At 62.9% G+C, this 24988-nt stretch overlaps 4 protein-coding genes across 4 annotated transcripts; 2 read left to right on the forward strand and 2 right to left on the reverse strand.

The window, feature by feature from the left end:
- Positions 1–748: 748 nt before the first annotated feature.
- CLDN3 (claudin 3) lies at positions 749–1393 on the reverse strand. The gene has a single exon (XM_058037651.1). The coding sequence runs from the start codon at positions 1391–1393 to the stop codon at positions 749–751; it is 645 nt and encodes a 214-aa protein (XP_057893634.1).
- A 4020-nt stretch (positions 1394–5413) lies between these two features.
- LOC131091473 (claudin-4-like) lies at positions 5414–13383 on the forward strand. The gene is made up of 2 exons (XM_058037568.1): positions 5414–5459; positions 12730–13383. Exon 2 carries the CDS (start codon positions 12739–12741, stop codon positions 13381–13383), a length of 645 nt encoding a protein of 214 aa, XP_057893551.1. The 5' UTR covers positions 5414–5459; positions 12730–12738.
- On the forward strand, positions 8937–9566 carry LOC131091474 (claudin-4-like). The gene has a single exon (XM_058037569.1). The coding sequence runs from the start codon at positions 8937–8939 to the stop codon at positions 9564–9566; it is 630 nt and encodes a 209-aa protein (XP_057893552.1).
- A 526-nt stretch (positions 13384–13909) lies between the features above and the next one.
- Positions 13910–16565, reverse strand: METTL27 (methyltransferase like 27). Its single transcript, XM_058037611.1, has 5 exons — positions 16412–16565; positions 16215–16343; positions 15970–16105; positions 15764–15856; positions 13910–15312 (listed from the first exon to the last, which is right to left on the reverse strand). The coding sequence occupies exons 1-5, from the start codon at positions 16517–16519 to the stop codon at positions 15074–15076; spliced, it is 705 nt and encodes a 234-aa protein (XP_057893594.1). The 5' UTR covers positions 16520–16565; the 3' UTR covers positions 13910–15073.
- Between the last annotated feature and the right edge of the window lie 8423 nt (positions 16566–24988).

Below are 24988 nucleotides of genomic sequence, written 5' to 3' on the forward strand. Positions count from 1 at the left end.
GGCGGCGGGCGGGAGGGAGCGGCCGAGCAGGGCGGCCTCGCCCCAGCGCGGCTCCCGGGCGAGGGAAGCGCCTCGCGGCCCCCCCGGCGGCCCCAGACTTTGGACTGCGGGCAGGGAGTGTCCCTGCGGCATCCAGCGGCTCCTCCGCTGCTTCCCGCCCCGACCGTTCCCGGAGAGCTGCCCCTGGAATGCGGGGGGACAACGGGTCTCCACCCCGAGCGGGGACGCCCGGCGCGCTGCGGCCGAGCCTCTGTCCCCGGCCCGGTGCCACTCGAGCGCCGCCGTAGCAGGTGCCTTGGGGGGCTGGGCCGCCGTGTTCCCCCTCCCCGTGCCCACCTCGATCGTGCCGCACACCTCAAGGACACTCGGGTACCAAAACAGGACACGTTTATTGACAAATGTAACCGGTACAGACCACGCGTAACAGGGACAGACGGTGCCGGGCCAGCAGCGATGGGGGGACACAGCAGAGGGCCCCGTCCCCGTCCCGTCCTCATCCCGCCCCACCGGCATGGCAGGACCTCGCCGAGTGCCGCTTCTCCCGCCGACCCGAAACTGCCTCGTGTTTAACCGAAACTGTCTCTATTTACACAGCCCGGCCCTGACCCCGCAGCCGTCCCCGTCCCCTCCTTCGCGCCCCCCCCGCCCCGGCGCTGCCGCCCCCGGGCCCCACGGAGGGCGATGAGGGTCCCAGGGTGGGTGGGTGGGGTGGGGGATATCGAGGGGGGCCGGGGGACCCTGGGGGGGCTCAGACATAGTTCCTCTTGTCGTAGCTGGTGACGGCGGAGCGTGGGGCGGAGTAGGCCACCTTGCTTGTGGGGTACCTGTCGTCTTTGGGGGGGCAGGAGCAGCAGAGCAGGCCCCCCCCCAGCAGCAGGAGTGCGGAGGCCGCCCAGCCCACGTAGAGTGAGGTGCCCAGCTCCCGCTTCTGCGCTTCGATCACCAGTGGGTTGTAGAAATCCCGGATGATGGTGTTGGCCGACCAGCAGACAGGGATGAGGGTCAAGACGCCAGAGAGGAGGAAAATGACACCGGAGACGATGGTGATCTTGGCTTTGGTGCTCTCGTCCTCCACGCAGCGGGTGCACTGGGCGCCCACGATGGCCACCATTAAGCCCAGCACGGCCAAGATGATGGCCACCACCAGCAGGGCGCGGGCGGCTTGCAGGTCCTGAGGGAGCGCCAGCATGGAGTCGTAGACCTTGCACTGCATCTGCCCCGTGCTCTGCACCACGCAGTTCATCCACAGCCCTTCCCAGATGATCTGGGCCGTCACGATGTTGTTGCCGATGAAGGCCGACACCTTCCACATGGGCAACGCGCAGCAGATGATGCTGCACAACCAACCCAGCACGGACAAGGCCACGCCGCCGATCTCCAGCCCCATCGACATGGTGGACGGTTCAGTGACGCGCTCCAGGCGATGGCGGAGAAGAACCCACGGACCGAGACCGTCGCCACCACCCGCCGCCGCTCGCAGCCGGGGGATCGGCTTACACCTGTGCGCAGTGCTATTTATATGGGCTGGCCCCGGGGTGGGGTTTTGGTGCTGGCTGCTGGACGCTCCTCTCTGCTCCTCCGTCACCGTCACCTGTGTCCCACACCCTCCCCTTTGTTTGCAGAGATGGCGCCGGGTAACCAGAGAAGGGCGGGAGGAGGAGAAACGCCACCTGCCACGGCCATCGCCTGGTTTCGGCCGATGGGTATCAGGAAGCACTACCACCGTGCTCATTCCCACCAAACCCTGTCTGGTGAACCTGGAAATCCCAAGGGTTCACCTTTCCCCCCTGGAGGAAATGTGGCAGGTCAGGGTTTGATTTCTGTAGCGTTGTCAGTGCTCACGTTTAACTGGGGTTCGGTGAGCGTTGGGCACCTTTGCATCACCGTGCAAAGTGCAACCCCTCCGCCATGCCGTGAGTTTGTGTCACCATTCCAGGGAACCTGTGGGTGCTCCTGGCCCTGCAGGAACCCCTTCAGCCTGGCCCCTCCTGTTCCCACCCTGCCGGGCCAGGAGCACAGTCAGAGATCCTCTGACTGACTGATAAATATCTTTACTCATCCTGCACAAGTCTTGTGACCTTGAAGGAAGCAGATAATGCACGTAACCAGCCCAGCAGCATCACCCTGACAACCTGAGCTGGCACCCGGCAAAGGGAAAAATATCCCAAGGCATGAGCAATCCCTTCAGACCTGGCAGCAACAGCCCCATGGCTGTGAGGTGCATGTTTCCCCCCCCAGCCTTGCATTCTGGGGGTAGTGCCAGTGCTTCCAGTCCCCCTCCCCCAGGAATGTGGTTGCTGGACACAGGCTTGCTCCTACCTGTTCCCTGCCTGCTCCAAAAATCTCCTCTACAACTTATTAACTACTCAAGAGCGCGGTGGGATGCTGGCAGCTGGCGCCGTGCAGTTGGGATGGGGGGAACCCTGCAATGCCTGGCTGTGCCCCACAGTGCCCTGATGTCCCACAGCCAGAGGGCTTGGGGTTGTGTGCCCCCAGAGTATGCCAACACCCCATAGCCAGAGGGGTGTCTGTGGGTGCCACACAGTGCTCTGATACCCTGATACCTCTGATACCTCTGATACTCACACAGTATCTGGTGGGTCACCTTCTATTGCTGCAGCACCCTGAACCCCATAGCCAGCGGGGTCACCCCGCAGCACCCTGATACCCAATATATGTCTGGGTCAGCTGTTGTCACCCCATGTCACCCCAGCACCCCATATCCACCCAGCTTGACCTCCAGCCCCGTGCAGCACCCCATGTCTGACCTCCACCACACTGTGACACCCCAATACCCCCATTTCCAGCCTCTGCCAACCACGGCATCCCAAAAATATCTTATACTTGGCTGGGTGAGCTTGTGCCACCCCACTGCACTGTGATCACCCCCTCGAGGACACCAAAATCCCCACAGCCAGCCGGGGGTACCCGGGGCAGACCCAGCCCATGCAAGCGGCCCCCAGGGTTCCGTGCCCTTGCTGGGGGCACTGGGGGTCCCGGCCCCCGGGGGCACCTCGGGCTGGGTGTGCACGGTGCGGGGCTGCCACGGGGCCGGGCTGCCCAGGGGCCCACCCACGGGTGCAGGCAGGGGAGGGTCTGCAGCCACGGGGGGCGGGAGTGCGCACACGGGCAGCTGGACACACACAGACAGACACACAGACAGGTACAGACAGGTACAGACACACAGACACACAGACAGGTACAGACACACAGGTACAGACACACAGACAGGTACAGACACACAGACACACAGGTACAGACACACACACAGACACATAGACAGGTACAGACACACAGACAGACACACAGACAGGTACAGACACACACACAGACACACAGGTACAGACACACACACAGGTACAGACACACACACACACACACAGACACACACACAGACACACAGACAGGTACAGACACACAGGTACAGGCACACAGAGACACGGGTGCAGGCAGAGACAGGTACAGGCACAGACACACAAACACAGGTGCATAGGTGAACACACACACACACACACACACCACAAACACACAGGTGCAGGCACACACACACAGGTACAGACACAGACAGACACACACACACAAACACACACACACACACACCACAAACACACAGGTGCAGGCACACACACACACTCACACCACAAACCCACAGACACACCACAAACACACAGGTGCAGGCACACACACACACACACACACACACAAACACACACACACACACCACAAACACACAGGTGCAGGCACACACACACACACAGGTACAGACACAGACAGACACACACACACACACACACACACACACACACACACACACACACACAAACACACACACACACACCACAAACACACAGGTGCAGGCACACACACACACACACAGACACACACACACACACAGGTTCAGGCACACACACACACACACACACACACACACAAACACACAGGTGCAGGCACACACACACACACAGGTACAGACACAGACAGACACACACACACACACACACACACACACACACACACACACCCCCTCTGCTGGCAGCAGCGCCCCGGCATGCAGCTGCGCACAGAAACCCATGGACACAGACACACAGCGACAGACTCGGACACACAGACGCGTGGAGACAGACAGACACACGGACAGATTCACAGACACACAGACTCACAGACACATAGATTCAGAGACACACACACAGACAGACTCAGACTCACACAGACAGACACTGACACAGAAGCAGAGGCGAACAGGCAGTGGTACAGGTGCACTCACACACACCCTGCCCCAGTGCACATGAGGCTGTGGGCAGGGTTCCCCTGGCAGGGCTCTGGGCCAGGAGGGGACCCCAGGCAGGGCTGAGGTATAAGGAAGGGGGGTTGGCACCCCAGACAGGGCTGTGGGGCACAGAAATAGGGGGAGGGCTATACCCCCAAGTCTGTGGAACAATGGGAATACTCAATAGCAGGGCATGGGGCAGGGAAGATAACCCACATAGGAGTGGGAGATAGGAGAGAGGGATACCTCTGGATAGGGATGTGGGGCAGGGAAGATATTCTAGGTAGGGCTGTGGGGCAGGGGAAGAGTGGGATACTCAAGGCAGGTGTATGGGATAGGAGCTACTGGGGCAGAGCTGGGGTGGGACAGGACACCACAGCCCCCGAGCCTGCAATCAGAGCCCCACACGCGGCGTCCCCACTTTGTCATCCCAAATTGCCCAAAGTACAGGCTGTGCCCGCTGTTGTGCCGGCCTGGGGCAGCTGCTGCCGCCTGACTCACGACGGAGGAAGGGGCAAATCACCGGGGTTTCGGGGTGCTGGCCACCCCCGGCTGGGCACATTCTTGTGGTGAGCAAACCAGCTCACTGGTGTTTACTGAGGAGCTGAGCAGGACCAGCGTCCCTGGGGGATTCCTGAGAGCACCCCCATCCCAAGCACTGCATCTCCCTCCCCAGCGCAGTCCCTCTGCACTTCCACACAGCTGGGGAGGGACGAGGAGTATCCAAGTCCCTCGGGATGGGGACAAAGTGTGGTGGCTGCAAGAACTCTGTGGTGACACGGGGACAGGTTTTCTCCGCTGTGATGCAGAGACCCCGAACAAATGTCAGACTCTAAGGTCACGGCAGCATCACCGGTTTGGTGGCCTCAATGGAAGGACACCTGCGGTGACAGGGGGGCACCCACTGCAGCATCCCCCATCCCCGCACCCGCAGCACCCGGGGGTGCGCGGGAGGTGACGGCAGAAACCGCCCCGGGGCCGCGGGGCCGCGTCCCGCTCACGTGTGCGGCGGGGCCGGGCTGTTCCCGCCGCTGCGGTCGGGAATGCCGGCGCTTTTCCCCCGGGGCAGCGGGGCCGGGGCGCTAAATGCCGCCTCGGCTGCTTATATTTCAGGCGCGGGGCTGCTGGCTCTGCCCCGGCCAGGGCACACAGGCAGCCCATTGTTGGAGCCCCTTCGGCGCGGCGGGAGCAGGTGAGGCGGCTCCGAGCATCAATGGCAGCTCTGTCTGCGGCGGGGCGGGGAGGCGGCTGCGGCGCTCGGGGCTGGGGGCGGCGGGGACACGGACCCGCGGGATGTGTCGGGGGGTTCGCTGCGGGATGCTGGACCGTGCCCCGGCATCCCCACCCCGACAGATCCCACCGTGTTCCCCAGGGCTTTGCCGTGACATCCCGCTTCCTCCGAGCGTCGCCCGTGGGGACACCCCCATTGCACCGCCGTGACCCCTTCCCGGTCCATCATCTCCCCCATCCCTTCGCCAACCACCCTGGCAGCGCTTAGGGGTGTTTTCCCTGTCGGGAGCCACTTGTTGCATAGAAACTGGACAGAGTTTTGACTTTCAGAGCGACTTCGGGCCGAAGGTCCCTTCTCTCCCTGCAGGGACCCCACAGGTCCGGCGTGCGGCTCCCCTCCCGATAAGACTTTGCTTTCCCCCAGCGACAAACAACCTGACTGTGCATTTTTGAGTGGGTCGGAGGGATTTATGTTGGGCAAGGATGTTTTTTGGGAACATTCAGTCTCTGGGCTGTCGGTAACTAATCCTCAGCCTCCAGCGGGGAGAAGCTGCCCCGCTCCTCACAGCCTGAGTGGGAGGGTTGTTGGCCGTGCCTTGCTTGGCAGATGTGAAGCCAGAGATCCCGGTGGATCATCATTTGCTGGCAAGTCTCACCTGCCTCTGTGGGACCTTGAGGTAGCCAGGTTGGTGGGTCCATGTGTGGGTCCTGGGGAATGAGGGGCTCTCGGCTCAGTAGTGTGTGCTATGTGAGGTGGGACTGACACTCATGTCCTGGGTGGAGGTGTCCCCAAGACATTTTTGGCAGGAGATTCATGCCCCAAGCCCTCTCCCTGCAGGGTATCCTCTACATTGAGCAAGGCCAGAGTGACACAGCCTCTGCTGTGCACCCAGCAGTGCCTGGCATTGTGGTGACACTGTGTTTAATGTCACCTTCCTGCCTGGGAATGGCCTCACTGCCCAGCTGAGGGGCTGTAGTGTGTCCCCATGCTGGTGAATACAGGAAAAGTGTCAGAAGGTTTTCCTGATGGATGTGCCAGAACGGGAGCTCTGCCCTCACAAACCCTGTTAGTGCAGTGTAACAGGGATGGGAACCCAGGCTCCTGCATGTCCTTCAAATCCCACTGCATTTGGGGCAGGGCATCCACGGCTGTCTGGATGCTGGGGCAGGTGCTGGGTGGTGAAGGCTCAGGATGGGTTGAGTGTGTTGAGCAGCCTGTTTTGGGGTGGAGGAGCTTCCTGCTGGGCGAGTGGGCTGTGGTCCCACCAGGACGTGTGCCTGTGCCATGGCTTCTTGCAGGTGACACTTGGGAAAATCTGGGACTGGGGTCCTGCAGGATGCACTGGCAATGAGCATTGGGATAGGGCTGTGGGGCTGGTGTCCGTGTGGGGCTGGTGTCTGTGGAGTGGTTGTCCTGGATGGCATGTCCTGAGGCACTTGGTGGTCCCACCTGTGCTGCACCACCATCCTCAGGGCTCTGGGGTCGGCTGCTGCTCCTCCATGCCAAGCTGGTGTCTGTCTGTCCGGCAGTGCTGGGGACACGGGGCCAGCAGTGCTGTCCGGGTGGGTGTGTCACTTGGGAATGTGGGGAAGGGCACAGGGGCTGCCCCTGCGTGGCAACTGCCAGGTGGAATATATGTCACGTTCCAGCATTAATTACAGTAATTGGCTGTCAGAGGCCGTGCTGGCGCCTGCTCTGCCTCCGAGGGGGAGCACGAGCAGCTCAAGCTTTGATGCTCCGTGCGCGGGGGAGTCCCTGTCCCCACCTTGCCATTTGTCCCCAGCCCAGAGACATGTCCCCACGTGCCTGCGGGGACACCGTGCCGCTGGGAGCCACACACACACACACACACACACACACACGCGGGCGTGTGCCTCTCTCCAAGCCCAAACACTGCGGTGGTTACAGCAGCTGGCTGGGAGGTGAAAGCCTCAGGCAGAGTCTGGCCCCAGCGGGGATGCTCCGGGACCTTGTAGATTAAAGGGAGCCCTTGCCCACAAGGTTCTGGCCGCAGGGTAGACCCTCTGGTATGTGAACAATGCGGGCGTTCCAGCAGGACAGAGGGACGGAGCCTGGGCAGCTCCTCTGGCACAGGTCAGGCAGGCAGGACTATGGTCATCTCCCTAGGCTGGGGTCTGCTGTGAGACGTGGGTGTCCCCAGGCTTCCTCCTGGCACCACAGTGCATGGGCCACCAGGCTTGTCCCACCACACTGGGACATGATGCCCAGGGACATCCTGGCACGAGCAGTAGCAGCTTCAGGCTCCGTCACACCAAGCAATAAGAACAAATGATTGAATCGTGATGGTAACCCAGTGCTCAGGAAAACTAAGATTATTGCACTGCCTCTTATCTTTTCCTGGGGCCCAGGATTAAGCTAGGGTGATGAAACAGTGCAATGTCCATCTGTCTGTCTGTGCCATCTGTCTGGTGTTGTGCTGTGCCTGCGCAGGGGCTTGCAGGGAGTAGGGAGGGAGCCCGTGTGGGAGTCATGCATTTAAAGAGGACAGGTCAGCATCAGCATGGCATCAGTGTTGGCATTGGTATTGGCACCAGCATGGCATCAGTATTGGTATTGGTACTGGCATCAGCACTGGGATCAGTGGGTGCGGCTCTGGGACAGCTCGAGGCTGCATTTGCCCCTTGTAGCCCCAACCCCACCATGCAGGCAGTGGGACACGGGCAGAGCTGGGGCTGAGGGTGGCTGTGTGAACCCTGGCTTGGCGCTGGGGCACAGGTGAGCTGGGTTTGGGGTCTGCCCCCCTGTAGCCCCAGGCAGTGCCGTCTCTCCTTTGTGGGGAAATGGCAGCCGCTCCAACCGGTTTGTGGGTGTGGGCGGTGGAACCTCCTGCCCGAGGCCTAATGGAGGGCTGCAAGCGCTGGTGTGGATGCCAAGGAGCAAACAAGAGCTGCTTGTGTCCTGCCGGGCATGGAGCCCAGCAGCCAGAGGGAACAATGTGCTCCTCCCCCGGCCTGGGGCCATGGGGGGCCAGAGGCTGGCCGATGAGCTGGAGGGAAGTTGAGGCATGAAGACGTGAAGGGACCCCATCCAAGTGAAGGAGCAGAGGGTTCTGGCAGAGATGGCAGAGATACCCTGGTGCCTAGACACTGGCTCTTCCCCTTTAGCATCCCAGCGCTGCCCTGGGCATGATGTCCTGCCTGCCCACAGCAAGGGGATGCACTCCTGCACCTGGGTGGCCTGGTTCCAATCCCCTGCATCCTCCTCCGTGGGAGCAACCGGGATATTAAGTGTCATCACTGCAGGGAGAAATACAAGTGGAAGAATCCCGGGAAACTGGTTCTACCCCTCCGTCCGGTGCCGGCGGCAGGCCGGCGGCTGCGGCGGCGCTCCTCCCTCGGCAAAGGCATAAAATGCCTGCCATGGTCCCGGCAGCCGGCACTGCGCGGCGGGAGGCGGGCGGGGAGCGGGCGGCGAGCGATGGCCTCCATGGGGATGCAGGTGCTGGGCATCGCCCTCTCTGTCATCGGCTGGCTGGCCTCCATCCTGTGCTGCGCGCTGCCCATGTGGCGGGAGACGGCCTTCGTGGGGAACAACATCGTGGTGGCGCAGATCATCTGGGAAGGGCTGTGGATGAGCTGCGTGGTGCAGAGCACGGGGCAGATGCAGTGCAAGGTCTACGACTCCATGCTGGCCCTGCCGCAGGACCTGCAAGCCGCCCGTGCCATGGTGGTGGTGGCCATCGTCCTGGCCATCCTGGGCACCCTGCTGGCCGTCACCGGCGGCAAATGCACCAATTGCGTGGAGGATGACACCGCCAAAGCCAAGGTCATGATCTTCTCCGGCATCATCTTCATCGTCGCCGGTATCCTCATCCTCATCCCCATCTCGTGGTCAGCCAACAGCATCATCCAGGACTTCTACAACCCGCTGGTCTCTGACTCGCAGAAGCGGGACCTGGGCTCGTCCCTCTACGTGGGCTGGGCGGCCTCGGCGCTGCTGCTGCTCGGGGGGGGGATCCTGTGCTGCACCTGCCCCCCCCGCGGGGAGAAGCCCTACTCCGCCAAGTTCACGGCTGCTCGCTCCTTGCCAGCCAGCAACTACGTGTAGGAGCCGCCGCGCCTGCCTGGAGCCCCGGCCGCTGCAGGGCGCAGGGACCTCCCAGGACACGCAAAACCTCCCCGGCCGGGCTGGGGCTGGCCGGGCGCCGGGGCGGTGCGAGGGGAGGCAGACAGAGCCGCCTTTGTTCCACCGGGGTTGCAGCCGATTCTCTAATCTCGGTTGAGACAGGGGACAAGGAGATCCTGTCCTGGCTGTCCGCGGTGGGGGCTCTGCTCCCCCCGGAGCGCCCAGCTGAGGCATCTTCTCCGAGACATCACCTGATCTCCTCCTCGAGCATTAGCTGGCTCCCGGTATCGGGGTGTGCCGTGTGGTGACACAGCTCCCAGGAGCCCGTCCCACGGGTGGCACGGGGCTCTCTTTCCCCGCGTGAAGCTCCCCGGGACGTGTCTGTCCCTCGGGGTGGGTGGCGGTGTCGGTGCTGATAGGGACCGCGAACCTGTCCCGCGTGGTCACAGGGACGTAGTGGTTCTGCAAACCCCGGCAGGGTCTTGAGGGGTGACAGGGGCTGTCACCTGCCTGCTCTCTAAATTATGACTTTGACCTACTTTCGGGGCTCGGAGCGGCCGTACAGAGTGTGATTTCTCGCGGCAGCTCCCCAGGGCGGGGGCATCATTATCCTGGGAGTGGGACGGCAGCAGCCGGGCTGGGAAAACCGGTCGGGGAGGCGGGGCGGGAGCGGGGCTGTGCCCCCGCATGGTGGGGGGCGTCCCCCGGACCCGACCCCATGCATGGCCCCAGCGTGGGGCGCCCGGGGCGGGAGCGCAGTGTCACGGTACCCCTGCCCGCGTTCGGCCTTCCCGCATTAAACGGCAGCTGCTCTCACCCCGCTGTGCCTCGTGTTCTTTGCGCTCTCAACACCCGCCTCGGTGGTGGGACAGCCCGCTGCTCCTGTGCCCTGGGCTCTCCCGAGAGATCACCCAGATCTGTTCTTCGGAGTCTCCTGAGATCCCCGCCGTCCGTTCCAGCCCTGGCGTCCCCTCCCCGTTCCCCTCCCGGGGGTGACAGCGGCACAGAGCCTTGGCGGCGCCGGACGGGGCGCAGGGCTGTCCCACGCCTGTCCCGCCGCCATCTCCCCACCCGAGCCGGCAGAAGGCGGCGGGCGCCGGCTGGGGCGGGTCCGGGTGCGCTGGCCCCGGTGCCATCCCCGAGCCCCGGCCCCGGGAGCGCCCCGGGCCGGCGTGGGCAGCGCCCGCTGCTTTGCCTATCTCGCTTCCTGCACGGCAAGCGCTGCTCTGCTCTGCCTTGGGAACATCCATCCTTCCTTCCCTGCCTTGGGAACATCCTTTCCATTTCCTTCCCATTTCCTTCCCATTTCCTTCCCATTTCCTTCCCATTTCCTTCCCATTTCCTTCCCATTTCCTTCCCATTTCCTTCCCATTTCCTTCCCATTTCCTTCCTTCCTTCCTTCCTTCCTTCCTTCCTTCCTTCCTTCCTTCCTTCCTTCCTTCCTTCCTTCCTTCCTTCCTTCCTTCCTTCCTTCCTTCCTTCCTTCCTTCCTTCCTTCCTTCCTTCCTTCCTTCCTTCCTTCCTTCCTTCCTTCCTTCCTTCCTTCCTTCCTTCCTTCCTTCCTTCCTTCCTTCCTTCCTTCCTTCCTTCCTTCCTTCCTTCCTTCCTTCCTTCCTTCCTTCCTTCCTTCCTTCCTTCCTTCCTTCCTGTTTGGGGGACGGGGGTGACCCCGCCTAGCTCTGGGTATCTCTTCTGGATCTGAGAGCTAGAAGGCTCCCAGCTCCTCAGTCGCTTCACGGTGCGCAGGAATGGTGGAAAACATGCCTGTGACCCTGTGGTGCCAGTGGGCAGGTGGGAATGTGAGCTCAAGGCTCTGCCGAGCATCCCCGGGGGTCCGTGGAGGCACCACTTGTCCCCCTGCAGGCGCTCGTGGGCCCTGTTTGGGATGTCTCGTGTGGCCAGGTCCCGCTGGCTGGGGAAGGTGCCTGGGATGCTGCCCACCACCCCGGCCCCTGCCCGCCTGCAGCACGGGGGAAGGGGCCGTGATTTTGGCCCAAAGGGTCTTTCATGGCCCGGGGGATGCCAAGGCCAGTGTTGGGTCTCCATCAGGCTCCTGAGGGATAAAAGGTGCTGGGGTAAGGAGTGCGGATACAGCGGGAGAGGAGAGGCTGGAGAAACCAAAACCGAGACAGGGGAAATGATGGTGAAACCTCTGGCAGGAGCCGCAGGGTGTGCCAGGCACAACCGATACCCGCTGAGCTCGGGGCCATAAAACCCCGGCTGGTCCCAGGTGCCAAGCACGGCACGGGCACCCAGAGTGAACTCTGCTCCGCGAGGGGCTGAGCTGGATGTGGGCTGAGCCAGGGCCACAGCAGCCACACGTGGTCATGGTGGAGCTGCCAGTGTGCCCAGCATGCGTCCCTACACCAGCCACCCCTCTGCCAGGGATGCCATCTGTGGTGACCCCATAGCTCCTCACCAGGGTTTGCCCTCTTGGGGCTGCTCCTGGGGCTTCTCTGGGATGGTATCACAGAAGGTCTGAGCCCCAGGGCAGGGATCGGGGCAGAGCTCAGCTCTGATCCATTTCCCTTTTCTCCTGGAGAGGAGATCCTGGGTCCAAAGGGCACTGTGGGATGGCTGTGAGGGCAAAGCCAGAACGGGAGCAGGCAGTGCTGAGTGCTGTGGGGGGCTGCCTTCCCTGCCGTGCCCTGTGCCCTTCCCTGTGCCCCTGTCACGAGGCTTGTGGCCGGGGAAGCTGAGCACCCGTGCTGGAGGGGGACATGGGGTGGGCACCAGGGGGTGGGCACTGGGGGGTGGGCACCAGGGCAGGCCATGGGATGGGTGTGAGGTGGGGGTTTGCACTCTGCAGCACTGGGGGATGGGCCCACCTAGCCCCCCATAAGCCATGCCTTCCCTGACTCTTGCCATGGCCAGGAAAGGGGGGATGACAGAGGCTGTGCTGCACTGTGGGGACAGTGTAGGGACCAGTGTGACACACGGGGGCTCCTGCTTGGGGCCTGGCTCCTCAGTGCCACATGTGTCCCCATCCTGTCCTGCAGCACCGCCCCATGCCACTCGTGTCCCCGTGTCCCCCATGCTGTCCTGCAGCCATTCCCATCCTGGGCGGGAGCAGGGCAGACCAGACGAAGCCCACGCTGTCCCTGGCTGTGGGCCGTGCCTGTGACACCCGTGCCTGTCCCCGCAGGAGCTGTTGATGGCGATGATGACGATGCAGACGGGAGGACTGATGATGGCCGCCCTGGGCTGGCTGGGCTCCATCCTCACCTGTGCCCTGCCCATGTGGAAGGTGACGGCCTTCATCGGCTCCAACATCGTGGTGGCCCAGGTGTTCTGGGAAGGGCTGTGGATGAACTGCGTCTACGAGAGCACGGGGCAGATGCAGTGCAAGGCCTACGACTCCCTGCTGGAGCTCACCTCTGACCTGCAAGCTGCTCGTGCCCTGGTGGTCACCTCCATCTTCGTGGCCTGCCTTGCCTTCTTCATCGCCCTCTCGGGAGCCGACTGCACCCGCTGCGTGGACGACAGCGGCACCAAGAGCAGGATCTCTGCGGTGGCAGGCGTCATCTTCATCATGGCCAGCATCATGCTGCTCATCCCTGTCTCCTGGTCTGCCAACAGCATCGTCAGCAACTTCTACAACCCCATGGTGCCTGAGGCCCTCAAGAGAGAGCTGGGGGCTGCCCTCTACATCGGCTGGGCCTCCAGCGCCCTGCAGCTCTTCGGTGGAGGCGTCCTGTGCTGCTCAGGATCCCAGTCCCAGCAGGACCCCTACCCCAAGAAGTACAGGGCGGTGAAAACCTGCGGCCCAATGGGCTATGCCATGAAGGACTATGTGTGAGCCACTGTGCCCAGGTGCCAGCCCAAGGCAGAGCACCGCTGTCCCTGTCCTGCATCCCCGTGCCACACCCTGCCCCTGCACTGCCTCCCCCTGCCCATCCCCACGCTGGCTCACCCCCAGCACGGTCCCCACATGTGCCCTTCCCCAGGGCAGGGACTATAAACATCCTGGTGCCACCAAGGCTGCCTGGGCTCATTTTGAACAGCGCGGTGTGGGGAGGATGGCGACGCGTCCTGGGGGTGCTGTGCCCTGCCAGCTGCTGTGCTCCAGCACCTACAACATCCCCATCTTCCCAAGGGGATCAGCAGCAGTCAGCCAGCTCCTGGCATTCCTTGCAGCAGGAAACAGGGGCAGGGAGAGGATGCTGAGCTGAGAGAGGCACAGGGGGACACCAGGTGCTCTGAGGCCCCATGGACTGGGAGGGGACCCCAGAGAAAGGCTGAATCCCCCCTCCCAAGCTCCTGGCCACCCACCCTGGAGGGGGCACATTCCCACTGCTCTGGGAACAACACACGGCCGACAGACAGCAGGGACAGAGCTTTATTGAACAGGCAAGTGTAGGGCTGGGCACAGCCACAACCCCCAGCTGCCCAGGGAACAGTGCTGGAGACAAATGGGGAGGGAGCAGCAGGACTGATGGGCACAGGGACCCCAAAACATGGGGGACAAAGCAGAAGGGTGACAAGAGCCATGGAGAGGATGAGTGTGGAAGATGTGGGATGCCCTGGGTGAGGAACGGGGACAGACACAGCCATTGCCTCACACTGAGAACAGCTCCTGAGGGGAAGGATGCAACCTCTTCTCCAGGAACATGGGAACAGGATAAGCAGGAACAGGTCTGAGGGAAGGGAAAAATGAAAAAAAAAAACAAAAACAAACAAATATTCCAGGAAGAGATTTGGGTAAAAAACTTCCCAAGGGAGCAGTGGAGGAGGAATTGTGAAGGCAGCCCAGCAAGGGGCTGGGGGAACAGGCTGGGCAGGCAGTGCTGGATGGCTCCTGGGTGGGGAGCAGCTGCCAGCTCCCCAAATCCCTTCCAGACTCATTTCCCCTCCCTGAACATTAACTACAAAGCTGTGGGAAAATGAGATTCGAGCAGCTGTTGTGGGATGCAATGCAGATGTGGCACTTGGAAAGCCTCTCCAGCTGGGAGTCACCTTGGTGTTGCTGCTTTGACTCTGGACATGGAGGCTCCTGCACCTCAGGGCTGGCTTGGTCCCTAGGGAGGAGGAGAGGCCACAGGACACAGCAGTGGGGACCCTCCTCCAGCAGTCCCCAGCTAAAGACTCTGGGGGTAGGAGATGGAGAAGGATCCAGGTTTGACCATGAGTGCTGAGATGGGGAAAGTGGGAAGAAATCCCAGACTGGACATGCCTCAGAACGGCCATGTGGGTCTGTGAGATGTCATGGTGAACGGTGAGGTGTTGGGGTCAATACCTAAATGTCAGAGCTAAAGGTGCTCCAGGCACCCAGGAGACGCTGGTGAATCCAGAGACCCTCCCCATGCTGTGCAGCAGACAAGGGCCCCAACCAAGCCCAGACCTCGGTGAGAAGGAACCAAGGAAGGGAATGGGGAAATTCCCCCAGGATATCGTCGCCCCCAGCAGCTGCCGTGCTGCAGGAGGGGGCCACTGGGCTCTGTTTTACAAAGGGTCAAGTGCTCACCCCCCCTCCAGAGCCATGCTAGCTCTCAGCCCTCCTCGGGGTTGGGAACAGGGCACTTCTGGTAGATGTAGACCACCCCAGAGATGTAGCCAGTGCCCTGGGTGCTCTCCTCCTCGGAGGTGGCCCTCTCCCAGTACTCCACTTCCTGGGCCTGCAGCTTCTGCCAGGCTCCTCTCTGCTCCAGCTGCCCCAGCGCTGCCTCCAGCTCCGCCTTGTACCGCAGGTTCGAGGGGTTGCTCCTCGTCGTCAGGCACAGGAAGCCGCCTGCGGGACAGGAGACAGGTAACACTGACACAGAGCAGGGACACGGGGAGGCACCGAGAGCCTGCCCGGAGTCAGCGGGCACGGACGGGGCACGGACGGGGGACAGGCAGGACAGCAGGCAGAGATGGGCAGCACAGGGGCCGGCAGGGCATGGGCAGGATGTCCCGCCTGAGCACAGCTGTCACACACCAGCACCTTCACTGCCACCTGTCCCGCTGCCCAGCCCTGGCAGCGGGCGGGGTCAGAGACCCCGTGAATCGCCCGTGCATGGCAGCAGGGACAAGGCCGTGTTCCAGCTGTGCCACGGGCCCAGCGGTCAGCAAGGGACCCACATCCACCGGGGCTCGGTGTCCCATCCCAGCCCGCCGGGGGTCCCGCATCCACCGGGGCTCGGTGTCCCATCCCAGCACGCCGGGGGTCCCGGCGCGGAGGGGAAGCGGCCCCCCGTTACCCGGCTTGGTGACCCGCAGCAGCTCCGGCAGCACCGTGCTCGGCACCTGGCCCTCGCCCAGGGCCCCCACCACCGTCACGGCGTCGTAGTGCTCTGCGAGGACACGGGGCATCACCGGGGGGACCCTCCGGGGCTCCCCCGCCCGGTGCCGGCCCGTCCCCCGTGGGTGCCACCGAGGGGTCCCGGGGCCCGCCCCCTCCCGTTACCTGCGGGCGCGGGCAGCGGCTCCCGGCCCAGGACGCAGAGCCGCAGCTCCTGGTAGAGCCCGGTGCTCCGCGCCCGCTCCAGCATCCCCGCGCTGCCGTCCACGCCGTCCACGCAGCGGAACCCGCGCCGGTGGAGCTGCGGGGACACAGGCACCGTCACCCCCGCCCCGCCCCGTCCCGTCCCGTTACCCCCAGCCCGTCCCGCCCCGTCCCGTCCCGTTAGCCCCGGCCCGTCCCGCCGGTACCTCTCGCGCTACGAGCCCGGTGCCACAGGCCACGTCGAGCAGCCGCGCCTCCGCACGCGGCGCGGGGAAGGCGAAGGCGAGCGAGGCGGCGGCGAGATACGGTGCCCGGTACTCCAGAGCCGCCACATCCTGCGGGGACACGGCGGTCAGCGGGGACACCCACGGCCCCGTTCCCGTTCCCTCTGTGTCCCCGGTACCTGCTCGTAGAGGGCGGCCCAGCCGTCGTAGAGCCGCAGCCGTTCGGGCAGCGCCGAGTCCCGGTGCACCGCAGCCACGCGGTCCCGCACGGCCTTCGGCAGCCCCATCCCGGTACCGCCCGGTACCGTCCGGGCCGACTGACCCGCGCCGGGCCCGCCCCCGCCGCCATTGAGCCGGAGGCTCCGCCCCGGACACGCCCCTAAAGCACTTGGCCCCGCCCCCCGCTCGCGACGCGCCCCCAGAGCCTCATTGGCTTCTCTGCTCGCCGAGGACACGCCCCCAAGCGAGGTTCCACAATGACCCCGCCCAGGACAGCCCCCAGAACACGCGACCCCGCCCCGGCCAATTGGTTGGGGGCGCCCGCCCCGGCCACGCCCCCGCGCTCCATTGGCTGCCGGAGCTGCCCCTCGGGGCGTTGGGAGCGACCAAGAGCGCTGGGCAGCGGGGGGGGGGAAGGACCCGGTGTCCTGAGACCTGACCAAATGTCCGAGTGGTGACCAATGGCCCAGGGAAGCGTCAGATATCCCGGGGGGCTGGCCAAGTCCAGCAATGGTGACCTCAAATACCTCAGGGCCGTGACACCGAATCCCCCGGGGAGCGGCACCGGGGGCCCCAGGGCGCCTGTCTCCAGCAGTGTCCCCTGTTCCTGCTGCTGTCACCTGCAGGGGTCAGTGCCCATTGCGTCACTCCTGTCCCAGGCGCGGGGACAGTGTCCTGGACAGGTCAGCTCCTGCCCGGGCCCTGGCCCCAGCCCCACACGGCCCCAGCGCTGCGCTCTTCTCCATCCTGCCCCCGCATCTCCTTCCTCCACTCCGACCGTCACCCAGCGTGGCGGACCCCGCGCCCGCCGTGTCGCACCGTGTGCGGCAGTGACAACCCGGGACTGCCCCCGGGGAGGAGGCCACGCACTATCGGGCAGCTGCTGCTTGTCCGTGCCGCCCCTCGGGCCGGGGGTCACGGTGCGCTGCCCCGTGGGGCCAGGGGCCAGGGGCCAGGGGCCAGGGGCCAGGAGCGGGCCGTGGCGGGGAGGGAGAGGCGCGGGCTGGCTCCTGCGAGGAGCGGGGAGCTGGGTCGATGATGGCGGCCGGCTCCTTGCAGCTCGCGGGGTGCCATCAGTGTGTGACCTGGGTGAGGTTGGGGTTCGGCTCAGAGCAAGAACAGCCCTGAGACCCTGCGCGATGCACGGCGGGGGCAGGATGTCACCTCCAGGTCACAGCTCTCCGGAGTGCCTGATGCAGGTGCCCAACGTTTGTGAGGTTCCGTACCCAGCTGCGTTATCCCTCCAAGGGCGAGGTCACTGCGGGAGTCCCCGTTAACCTTTGGTGTCGCAGCGAGGCCGAGGGACAAGCTCTGGGACAAGCCACAGCTGTGCCCATCGCCTCCGGCTGTTCCCAGAGCGAAACAGACGGATCCAACCGCTAATTAGTGACGGATTCAGCTGCTAATTAATGACGGGAAGAAAATGCGGTGCCCTGATGGAGCCGGTGGCCTCGTCACCTCCTGTGTCCCTCCCTGGGGCCCTGTCGGTGTCACAGGCTCAGCCCGCGGCCGGTCGGTCAGTGCTGGCCGGGACCCTCGAGAGGGAGCCCTCCGCCCGCGGGACGGACCGGCACGGCCGCGCTCGGAGCCGCAGAGCACAGCGCGGGGCTGGGGGCGCCCAGGGACAGCAGCGACCGTGCCACCCACCCCAGGCACAGGGATGGCTCCCGGGCTGGGGCTGCGGTGCTGTGACAGCTCCTGCCACTGTCCATGGGCATTTTGTCCCCCCTGCTGCCACCAGCGTGGGCCCGGTCCTGTCCCTCGTGCTTGGCGTCCTTAGGAGGGCTGTGGCCTCCAGCAAGGACTCTCTCAGTCTCGCCATGGTTGCCACCACTAAGTGAACTTCCCTCGAGGAAGCAGTGCCAGGATGCACCTCCAGCACCCCCTGTCCCTGCTCTGCTGGCCCCAGGGCCCACCGGGCCTCGCCTTCTGCAGCCTTGACCTGTACAGATCAGCCCCGAATCTGCCGGTGCTTTCTCCATCCCCTTGCCGTGGCTGGCTGGCTCTGTCACAGCACAGCTGTGCAAACACCTGCACCCCGTGCCACCCCCACAACGCTGGGCTGGCTGGGGCCCAGCATGGCCCTGCTGGGTTCTGCACAGGGCCTGTTGCCAGCGTGGGATGGCCTGGGCCATCCCTGCTTGGGCAGGGGACAGAGGTGGCAGCAGGTGTTGGCAGGCTGGAGCGTCCCACGGCCGGTGCCGGTGTGAGGCTGGACTTTGTCCTGACATGTGGCCTGGTGCTGGCGGGCTCCCACTGGGTCACAGGACGTTCCTCTCTGATGGTGCAGTTCCTTGGGGCGCTGTCCTTGTCCCCTGCCAGGGGACACGGCTCTCTCTGTGCCCTGATGGGGTGCTGGGACACTGGAGCTCAGCTCAGCTGCCCTGATGGAGTGTCCCCACCGCCCCTCGAAGGCACCTGGGGGAACGTGTGCCCCCAAGGCAGGGGCTGAGCCCCCCGAGCGCACAGATCTCTGCTGGGGCCTCGCCTGCCCTCCCTCCCCAAGGAGTTGCTGTAGGGGTGGAAGTGTAGCTTAGGTGGGGCCCTCGCCTCCGAAGCTGCCACTGAGCTGGGACAGGAGTTGGCAAAGGCCAGGCCTGTGCTGCGTTTGGGCCAGGCATCTCCAGGGTGGGCAATGTCACCTGGCACCAAACCTGCCTGTAGGTCCCCCCTCTGAGGCTTCCTGGATGCCCAGGTGAAGTGTGGTGGCATTGGTACCCTGGGCAGGTGGGCTTGCATGGCCCATGGCCTGTGCAGGGCAGCCCTGGCACATCCTTGGCCCTTGGGGTGGGACTGATGCTGTCCCCCTGGACATCCCAATAATGTTGGAATATCCCTAAGCTTCTTCATCAGGCTGGAGTGACAGAATGCTCAGCCCCGTGGCCTTGTGTGCCTCAGAGACTTCCTGGGTAGCCCACACAGCTCCTGGGTCCAGCTGTGGTGTGGGTGTCCCTGGGGCAAGGGACAGATGCTTGCAGGGGGACAACCATGGACTTGGCAGCTTCTGGCTCAGAGGACTTTGGGGACAGTCATGGTAACTGTCACTGGAGGCTGTCACGGTCATGAGCTGCATCTCTGTGCATCGGTCCTGACTGCAGTTTCTTGGTGGTGCAGGAGCCTACCAGCGCCAGGGAATGGCTTCAGGGCATCCCAAGACATTTCCAGCTCTGGGAAAGGGCCCTTCATGGTCCTCTGAGCTGTCTGCATTTCCTGAGCTGGGAAAGCATGGACAACCATCCCATGGGGCACTTGAGCCACACAAGGTGGAGGTGGAATGCTCTGCTGGGTGCAGAATTGGGCAGAGCAGGGAAGGAAAACCCTGTGGAGTGACAGCCAGGTGGGATCTGGAGAGCCCCCATGGGGAGACAGAGGGAGGAGGGAGGATCAGGTTGGAAATTAGGAAAGATTTCTTCACAGAAAGGGCAGTCAGGCCCTGGCACAGCTGTGCAGGGCAGGGTGGAGTCCCCAGCCCTGGAGGGGTTTAACAGCCCTGTGCATGTGGCACTTGGGGACATGGGGCAGTGGTGGCCTTGGCAGTGCTGGGAGGATGGTTGGACTCGATGGTCTCGGAGGGCTTTTTCCAGCCTTAGTGATTCTGTGATCTCCCCGTGGCCGAGGGGGTGACAGACAGCAGGACAGGGCCAGGGTAGCTGGTGGGGCTTCACACACCCTGGGTGGGATTGCTCTGCACTCACATCCTTAGAGGAAGGAGCATTTTCCTTTCCCAGCATCCAAACGCGACTGCAATCTGCCCGCTCCTCCCCTCACCCCCATCCCCCCGGTGTTCCAGGGCCCCACTCAGACACATGAGCTCGCCTGGGTCCCCGGGCTCCTGCCCGACTTCTGAGTCTGCAATCTCGGCGTGGCTGGCACTGCTGGTGCCCGGGGCTGCTGTCACCAACCCTCCTGCCCTGGTCCCACGGCCCGCACCGCTCCGGGCAGGTGACAAGGAGGTGACAAACAGCAGAGCTGGGTGGCGATCGGGGTGGGTGGCGCGGCAGGAGCGGCTCACGGAACTCATTCTAGGAGCTGGAAGGGCTGCGCTGCCTCCAGTGGGCCACGCTGTCCCCGACCCGCGGGGACCCGGCCATTCCCTGAGTGACCCGGCCATTCCCTGAGTGACCCGGCCATTCCCCGAGTGTGGCTGTCCCGGGTATTCCCTGAGTGACCCGGCCATTCCCTGAGTGACCCGGCCATTCCCCGAGTGTGGCTGTCCCGGCCATTCCCTGAGTGACCTGGCCATTCCCCGAGTGTGGCTGTCCTGGCCATTCCCCGAGTGTGGCTGTCCCGGCCATTCCCTGAGTGTGGCTGTCCCGGCCATTCCCTGAGTGTGGCTGTCCCCACCATTCCCTGAGTGTGGCTGTCCTGGCCGTTCCCCGAGTGTGGCTGTCCCCACCATTCCCTGAGTGTGGCTGTCCCCACCATTCCCTGAGTGTGGCTGTCCCCACCATTCCCCGAGTGTGGCTGTCCCGGCCATTCCCCGAGTGTGGCTGTCCCCACCATTCCCTGAGTGTGGCTGTCCCCACCATTCCCTGAGTGTGGCTGTCCTGGCCGTTCCCCGAGTGTGGCTGTCCCGGCCATTCCCTGAGTGACCTGGGCATTCCCTGAGTGTGGCTGTCCTGGCCATTCCCCGAGTGTGGCTGTCACCCGCAGGGCCCTGGCCATGGCCGGTGCCCGGGGCCAGCAGCAGAGGCCATCCGTGCCATGCTGGGAGCGCTCCCTGGCCGCTGTGCTCCTGCATCAGTGCCAGCCCCTGCACGTGTGTCGCCTGCATCACATCCTCCCTCCCTCCCGCGCCCCAGTGCGTGGTGCTTTCATCCTTCTTGCGTCCCAAATCCTTCATGCTCCTTTCCCCCGAACTCCCAGCGTATGGACTCCACCCTCCCTTTGTGCTCGTGCTGCACAGAGCTCCACACCCCCTCTGCCCCTCGGCTCCACACGTTCATAGGGGCAAGGTGCTCCCACACTGCTGACATTCCCATTTCTCCTCATCCCCATCCCAAATGCCAGTGGCTTCATTCACAGTTGTGTGCTCTGGCTGCAGTTCATAGCTGAGCTCAGCCTCTTCCTCACCTCTGAGCAGCCCCACAAACCACATCCACACCCCCAGCCCATGGACTTCACTCCTTGTTCCCCTTCCCCCTTGTTCCCTCTTGTCTCCATTGTCACCTGCTCCTTTCCCCTGACTGGGGACTTCCCATCCTGACCATACCCAAGACACCCAGAGACCTCAGGTTCCACCCGCCCCACGTCCCCCGTTTCTCTGTCACACCCCATCACCTCCTGTCCCTCACAGCCCTTCCTGCAGCCAGCTGAGTTTCCCTGGGTGCTGCCTCCCCGTTCCCATTCCCACAGGCAGTGGGAATGACATCACCGACACCTTGGCACACCTCAGGCCAGTGACTCAGTGTCCCTCCTGGGACAGCACCTCTGGAACTCATCACCTTCGTGGAACAGCACCCTCCTAACTCAGAGTCCTTCGTGGAATAGCACCCTTGTGACTCAGGGTCCTCAGGTCCACCCCAGGAGCTCCCCGTTCCCACCCTGGGACACAACGTGACTCACTGGTCACATCCCTGCCACTCCTGCCATTCCAGGCGTGGCTGCCCCACAGTCCCTGGCTCGATGCAAGCCCACCCCACCATGTCCCCAGATACCCCCGGCCACCTGCCCTGCCACCAGCCTGGCTGCCCAGAGCACTCCTGGGCCCCGCTCCGGATCTCCTCCCCGGGACTCCCCTCTTTGGTCCCTGCACCGTGGGCAGTGACTGCCACCTCCTGGGAAGAACGAGGGACAGGGCGGGTGAGGTGGCAGAGGTGGAAGTTGCGGTGAAGCCCAGCCCAGCAATAAGGTACAGACTTTCACTGGAGCAGGAATTAATGAGTGGATGGATTAGTGGCTAGAAATAAACAAAGGATTTCTTGTGACTTGTAAAAGATGACTCAGTGGTTTCGGGAAAGCTGGCTGCTCTGCAAGGGACGTTGGTGATCCCAGGGCAGTCTGGACCTTACCTGTTGGGCTCATCCTGATGATCCCAAAGCACTTCTGGACCTTTGGTGATGTCAAGCCACCTCACCTCTGTCTGCACAAGGGCTGAGGTGGTGTTTGGGTATCTGAATCCTAAAAAGCAGTTTGTAACTTCCTCCACCAACTTCCAACGCTATAGATATTCAGGAAGGAGGATGGGCTGCTGTGCCCAATTGCTGCTATTTGTTTTATCCTCAGGCTCTGGTAGTATTTCCTGGAGACCAGTCTTTCCTTTCTCAGGGACATCCCTGAACCCCAGCTGTGATGTGGGCCCAACAGATTGCCATTGGCAGGAGAGATGGAGAATCCCTAGGCTGCTTCATCCCCTGCCCATCCTTCCTGCCCAAATGAGGAGTTGAGGGGGAGCCCCTGTGGGAGTGAAGCCAAAGAGGTCAAAACCATTTTCACCTTCTTGAGCTAAGCTGAACCTGAGCAGAGCTTTGCCAATTCCAGCTGGAACCAAATCACCAGACTTGGACCGTGTCACCCAGGCAGGGAAAGCAAGCTGAGAAGTCACACAAGGAATTTGGAGTGAATGGAGTGGGAAGGTGTCAGTGGGCTGGGTGATGATGACCATGGACTGAGTGTTCCTAGAATCCCAGAAAGGTTTGGGTTGGAAGTGACCCTAAAGACCAACTTGCACTCCACCCCTGAGTTCATCCATCCTAGAGCCTGATGGCATCTGTGCTGGTTTTGGAAGTGATGCCAGCCAATTGCTGCTGGCTGTTGAGGCTTGCCCTCCCTGTGCTGAGCATTTCCGCTTTGCTGGAGGATTGCATCCTTGGGTTTGGTGGCTGGAGCTGCTGCTCTGAACGCTCCCCAGCCTGTGCTGATGCCTGGCTGGGCAGGCTGGTGCTGGGTGTCTCTGAAGGGACAGTGCAGCTGCAGGGGCTGTGCAGGGACAGTGCAGCTGCAGGGACAGTGCAGGGACAGTGCAGCTGCAGGGGCTGTGCAGGGACAGTGCAGCTGCAGGGACAGTGCAGGGGCTGTGCAGGGACAGTGCAGGGGCTGTGCAGGGACAGTGCAGGGGCTGTGCAGGGACAGTGCAGGGACAGTGCAGGGACAGTGCAGGGGCTGTGCAGCTGCAGGGGCTGTGCAGGGACAGTGCAGGGACAGTGCAGGGACAGTGCAGCTGCAGGGGCTGTGCAGGGGCTGTGCAGGGACAGTGCAGGGACAGTGCAGGGACAGTGCAGGGACAGTGCAGCTGCAGGGGCTGTGCAGGGGCTGTGCAGGGACAGTGCAGGGGCTGTGCAGGGACAGTGCAGGGGCTGTGCAGGGACAGTGCAGGGGCTGTGCAGGGACAGTGCAGGGGCTGTGCAGGGACAGTGCAGGGACAGTGCAGGGGCTGTGCAGGGACAGTGCAGCTGCAGGGGCTGTGCAGGGGCTCTTGGAGGAGGCAGAGCAGCAAAGGCGGCGCTGGAGCTCCTGGGTCAGGGAGGGTCCTGCTCCTGCAGAAATAGAGTCAAGGGAGTAAGTTCAGGGAGAGGCCAGGAATCCGGCAAAATGGAAATCTTGGGAATTATCTCAAGAACAAGGAGGAGGAGCCCAGACAGCGGAAACAACTTTAAATCATTCGAGACAGGGTAACAGGAGTGTGTGAGCACAGGCAGCACGGCCTGCTGGGGTGGCTGATGGACTTCCCAGGGTCCAGAGGGAAGGGAAGGTGACCCAGGGTGATCCTGCTGACCCAGGGCGGTCCCTGTGGTTCTGGGGAGGTGTGGCCATGCCTAGGTCTGGGGTGGCTGCTTGGTCACCTTCCTTTTCTACGCTGAGTGGGGAGTGCAGGTAAAGTCCTCTCTCTCACAGGGCTGAGCTCAGCCTAGACTGGGCTGGAGGCACAGGGAGCCTGTGTAAGTCCCACATTTCCAAAAGCCTGGTGATGGACTTCTGTCTTATGGCACTTTGAACACTATCTGAAGAAATCTCATCTGTGGATTATCTCAAGTAACAATTAAACTAGGAGCTCACGTGTGTTCAGAGGGTGGGTTCAGCTCGAGTTCATGGAAGAAAAATACCTCAAGGATTATCACAGCCAAAGGCTCAGCTCTGGCTCAGGATGCCCATGAAAATTGCTCTAAGCTGGGAAAGTATTTGAGGCTGTGTCACCCTGTGTGGGTGCTGGGTTTCTGCTGTTGGGGGTGAAGTGCAGGGGAGCTCTGGGCACTGCTCCCCCACTCTCTCAGAGCAGGGCAAGGCAGGGAACCTCCTCCTCCAGCACTTGGAAAGGCAGCTGGGAAGGACATGGGTCTGACCCTTGACTGCAGGAAGGGGTTTGGTGCTGTTTCACAGGACCATGACTTTCCTGGGGCTGTTATAATGTGTGTGCAAGTGTGGTTCCCACAATCCTCAACACCCTGGAATCCACAGCCATGTGAGAAGCCTTGAAGGACCAACTCAAAGTGGGCCTGACTTGTTGAAGAAATGATATTTTTTAAAAGTCACCCCCACAACCCACCTCATTAAGGGAGATGCCTTAAGAGGAAAATCAGGCTGATCCTGGTGGAGAGCAG

This window comes from Melospiza georgiana, chromosome 19 (assembly GCF_028018845.1).
Source record: "Melospiza georgiana isolate bMelGeo1 chromosome 19, bMelGeo1.pri, whole genome shotgun sequence".
NCBI lineage: Eukaryota > Metazoa > Chordata > Aves > Passeriformes > Passerellidae > Melospiza > Melospiza georgiana.

What these genes read in the sequence shown, in the direction of transcription:
- CLDN3 (XM_058037651.1), bottom strand. Translation starts at nt 1,393, where the DNA reads ATGTCGATGGGGCTGGAGATCGGCGGCGTGGCCTTGTCCGTGCTGGGT.
- LOC131091474 (XM_058037569.1), top strand. Translation starts at nt 8,937, where the DNA reads ATGGCCTCCATGGGGATGCAGGTGCTGGGCATCGCCCTCTCTGTCATC.
- LOC131091473 (XM_058037568.1), top strand. Translation starts at nt 12,739, where the DNA reads ATGGCGATGATGACGATGCAGACGGGAGGACTGATGATGGCCGCCCTG.
- METTL27 (XM_058037611.1), bottom strand. Translation starts at nt 16,519, where the DNA reads ATGGGGCTGCCGAAGGCCGTGCGGGACCGCGTGGCTGCGGTGCACCGG. An exon ending in GGGCCGCCCTCTACGAGCAG is followed by an intron (nt 16,344 to 16,411) that starts GTACCGGGGACA and finishes GTGTCCCCGCAG; the next exon opens with GATGTGGCGGCTCTGGAGTA. An exon ending in GCCGCTGCCCGCGCCCGCAG is followed by an intron (nt 15,857 to 15,969) that starts GTAACGGGAGGG and finishes GTGTCCTCGCAG; the next exon opens with AGCACTACGACGCCGTGACG.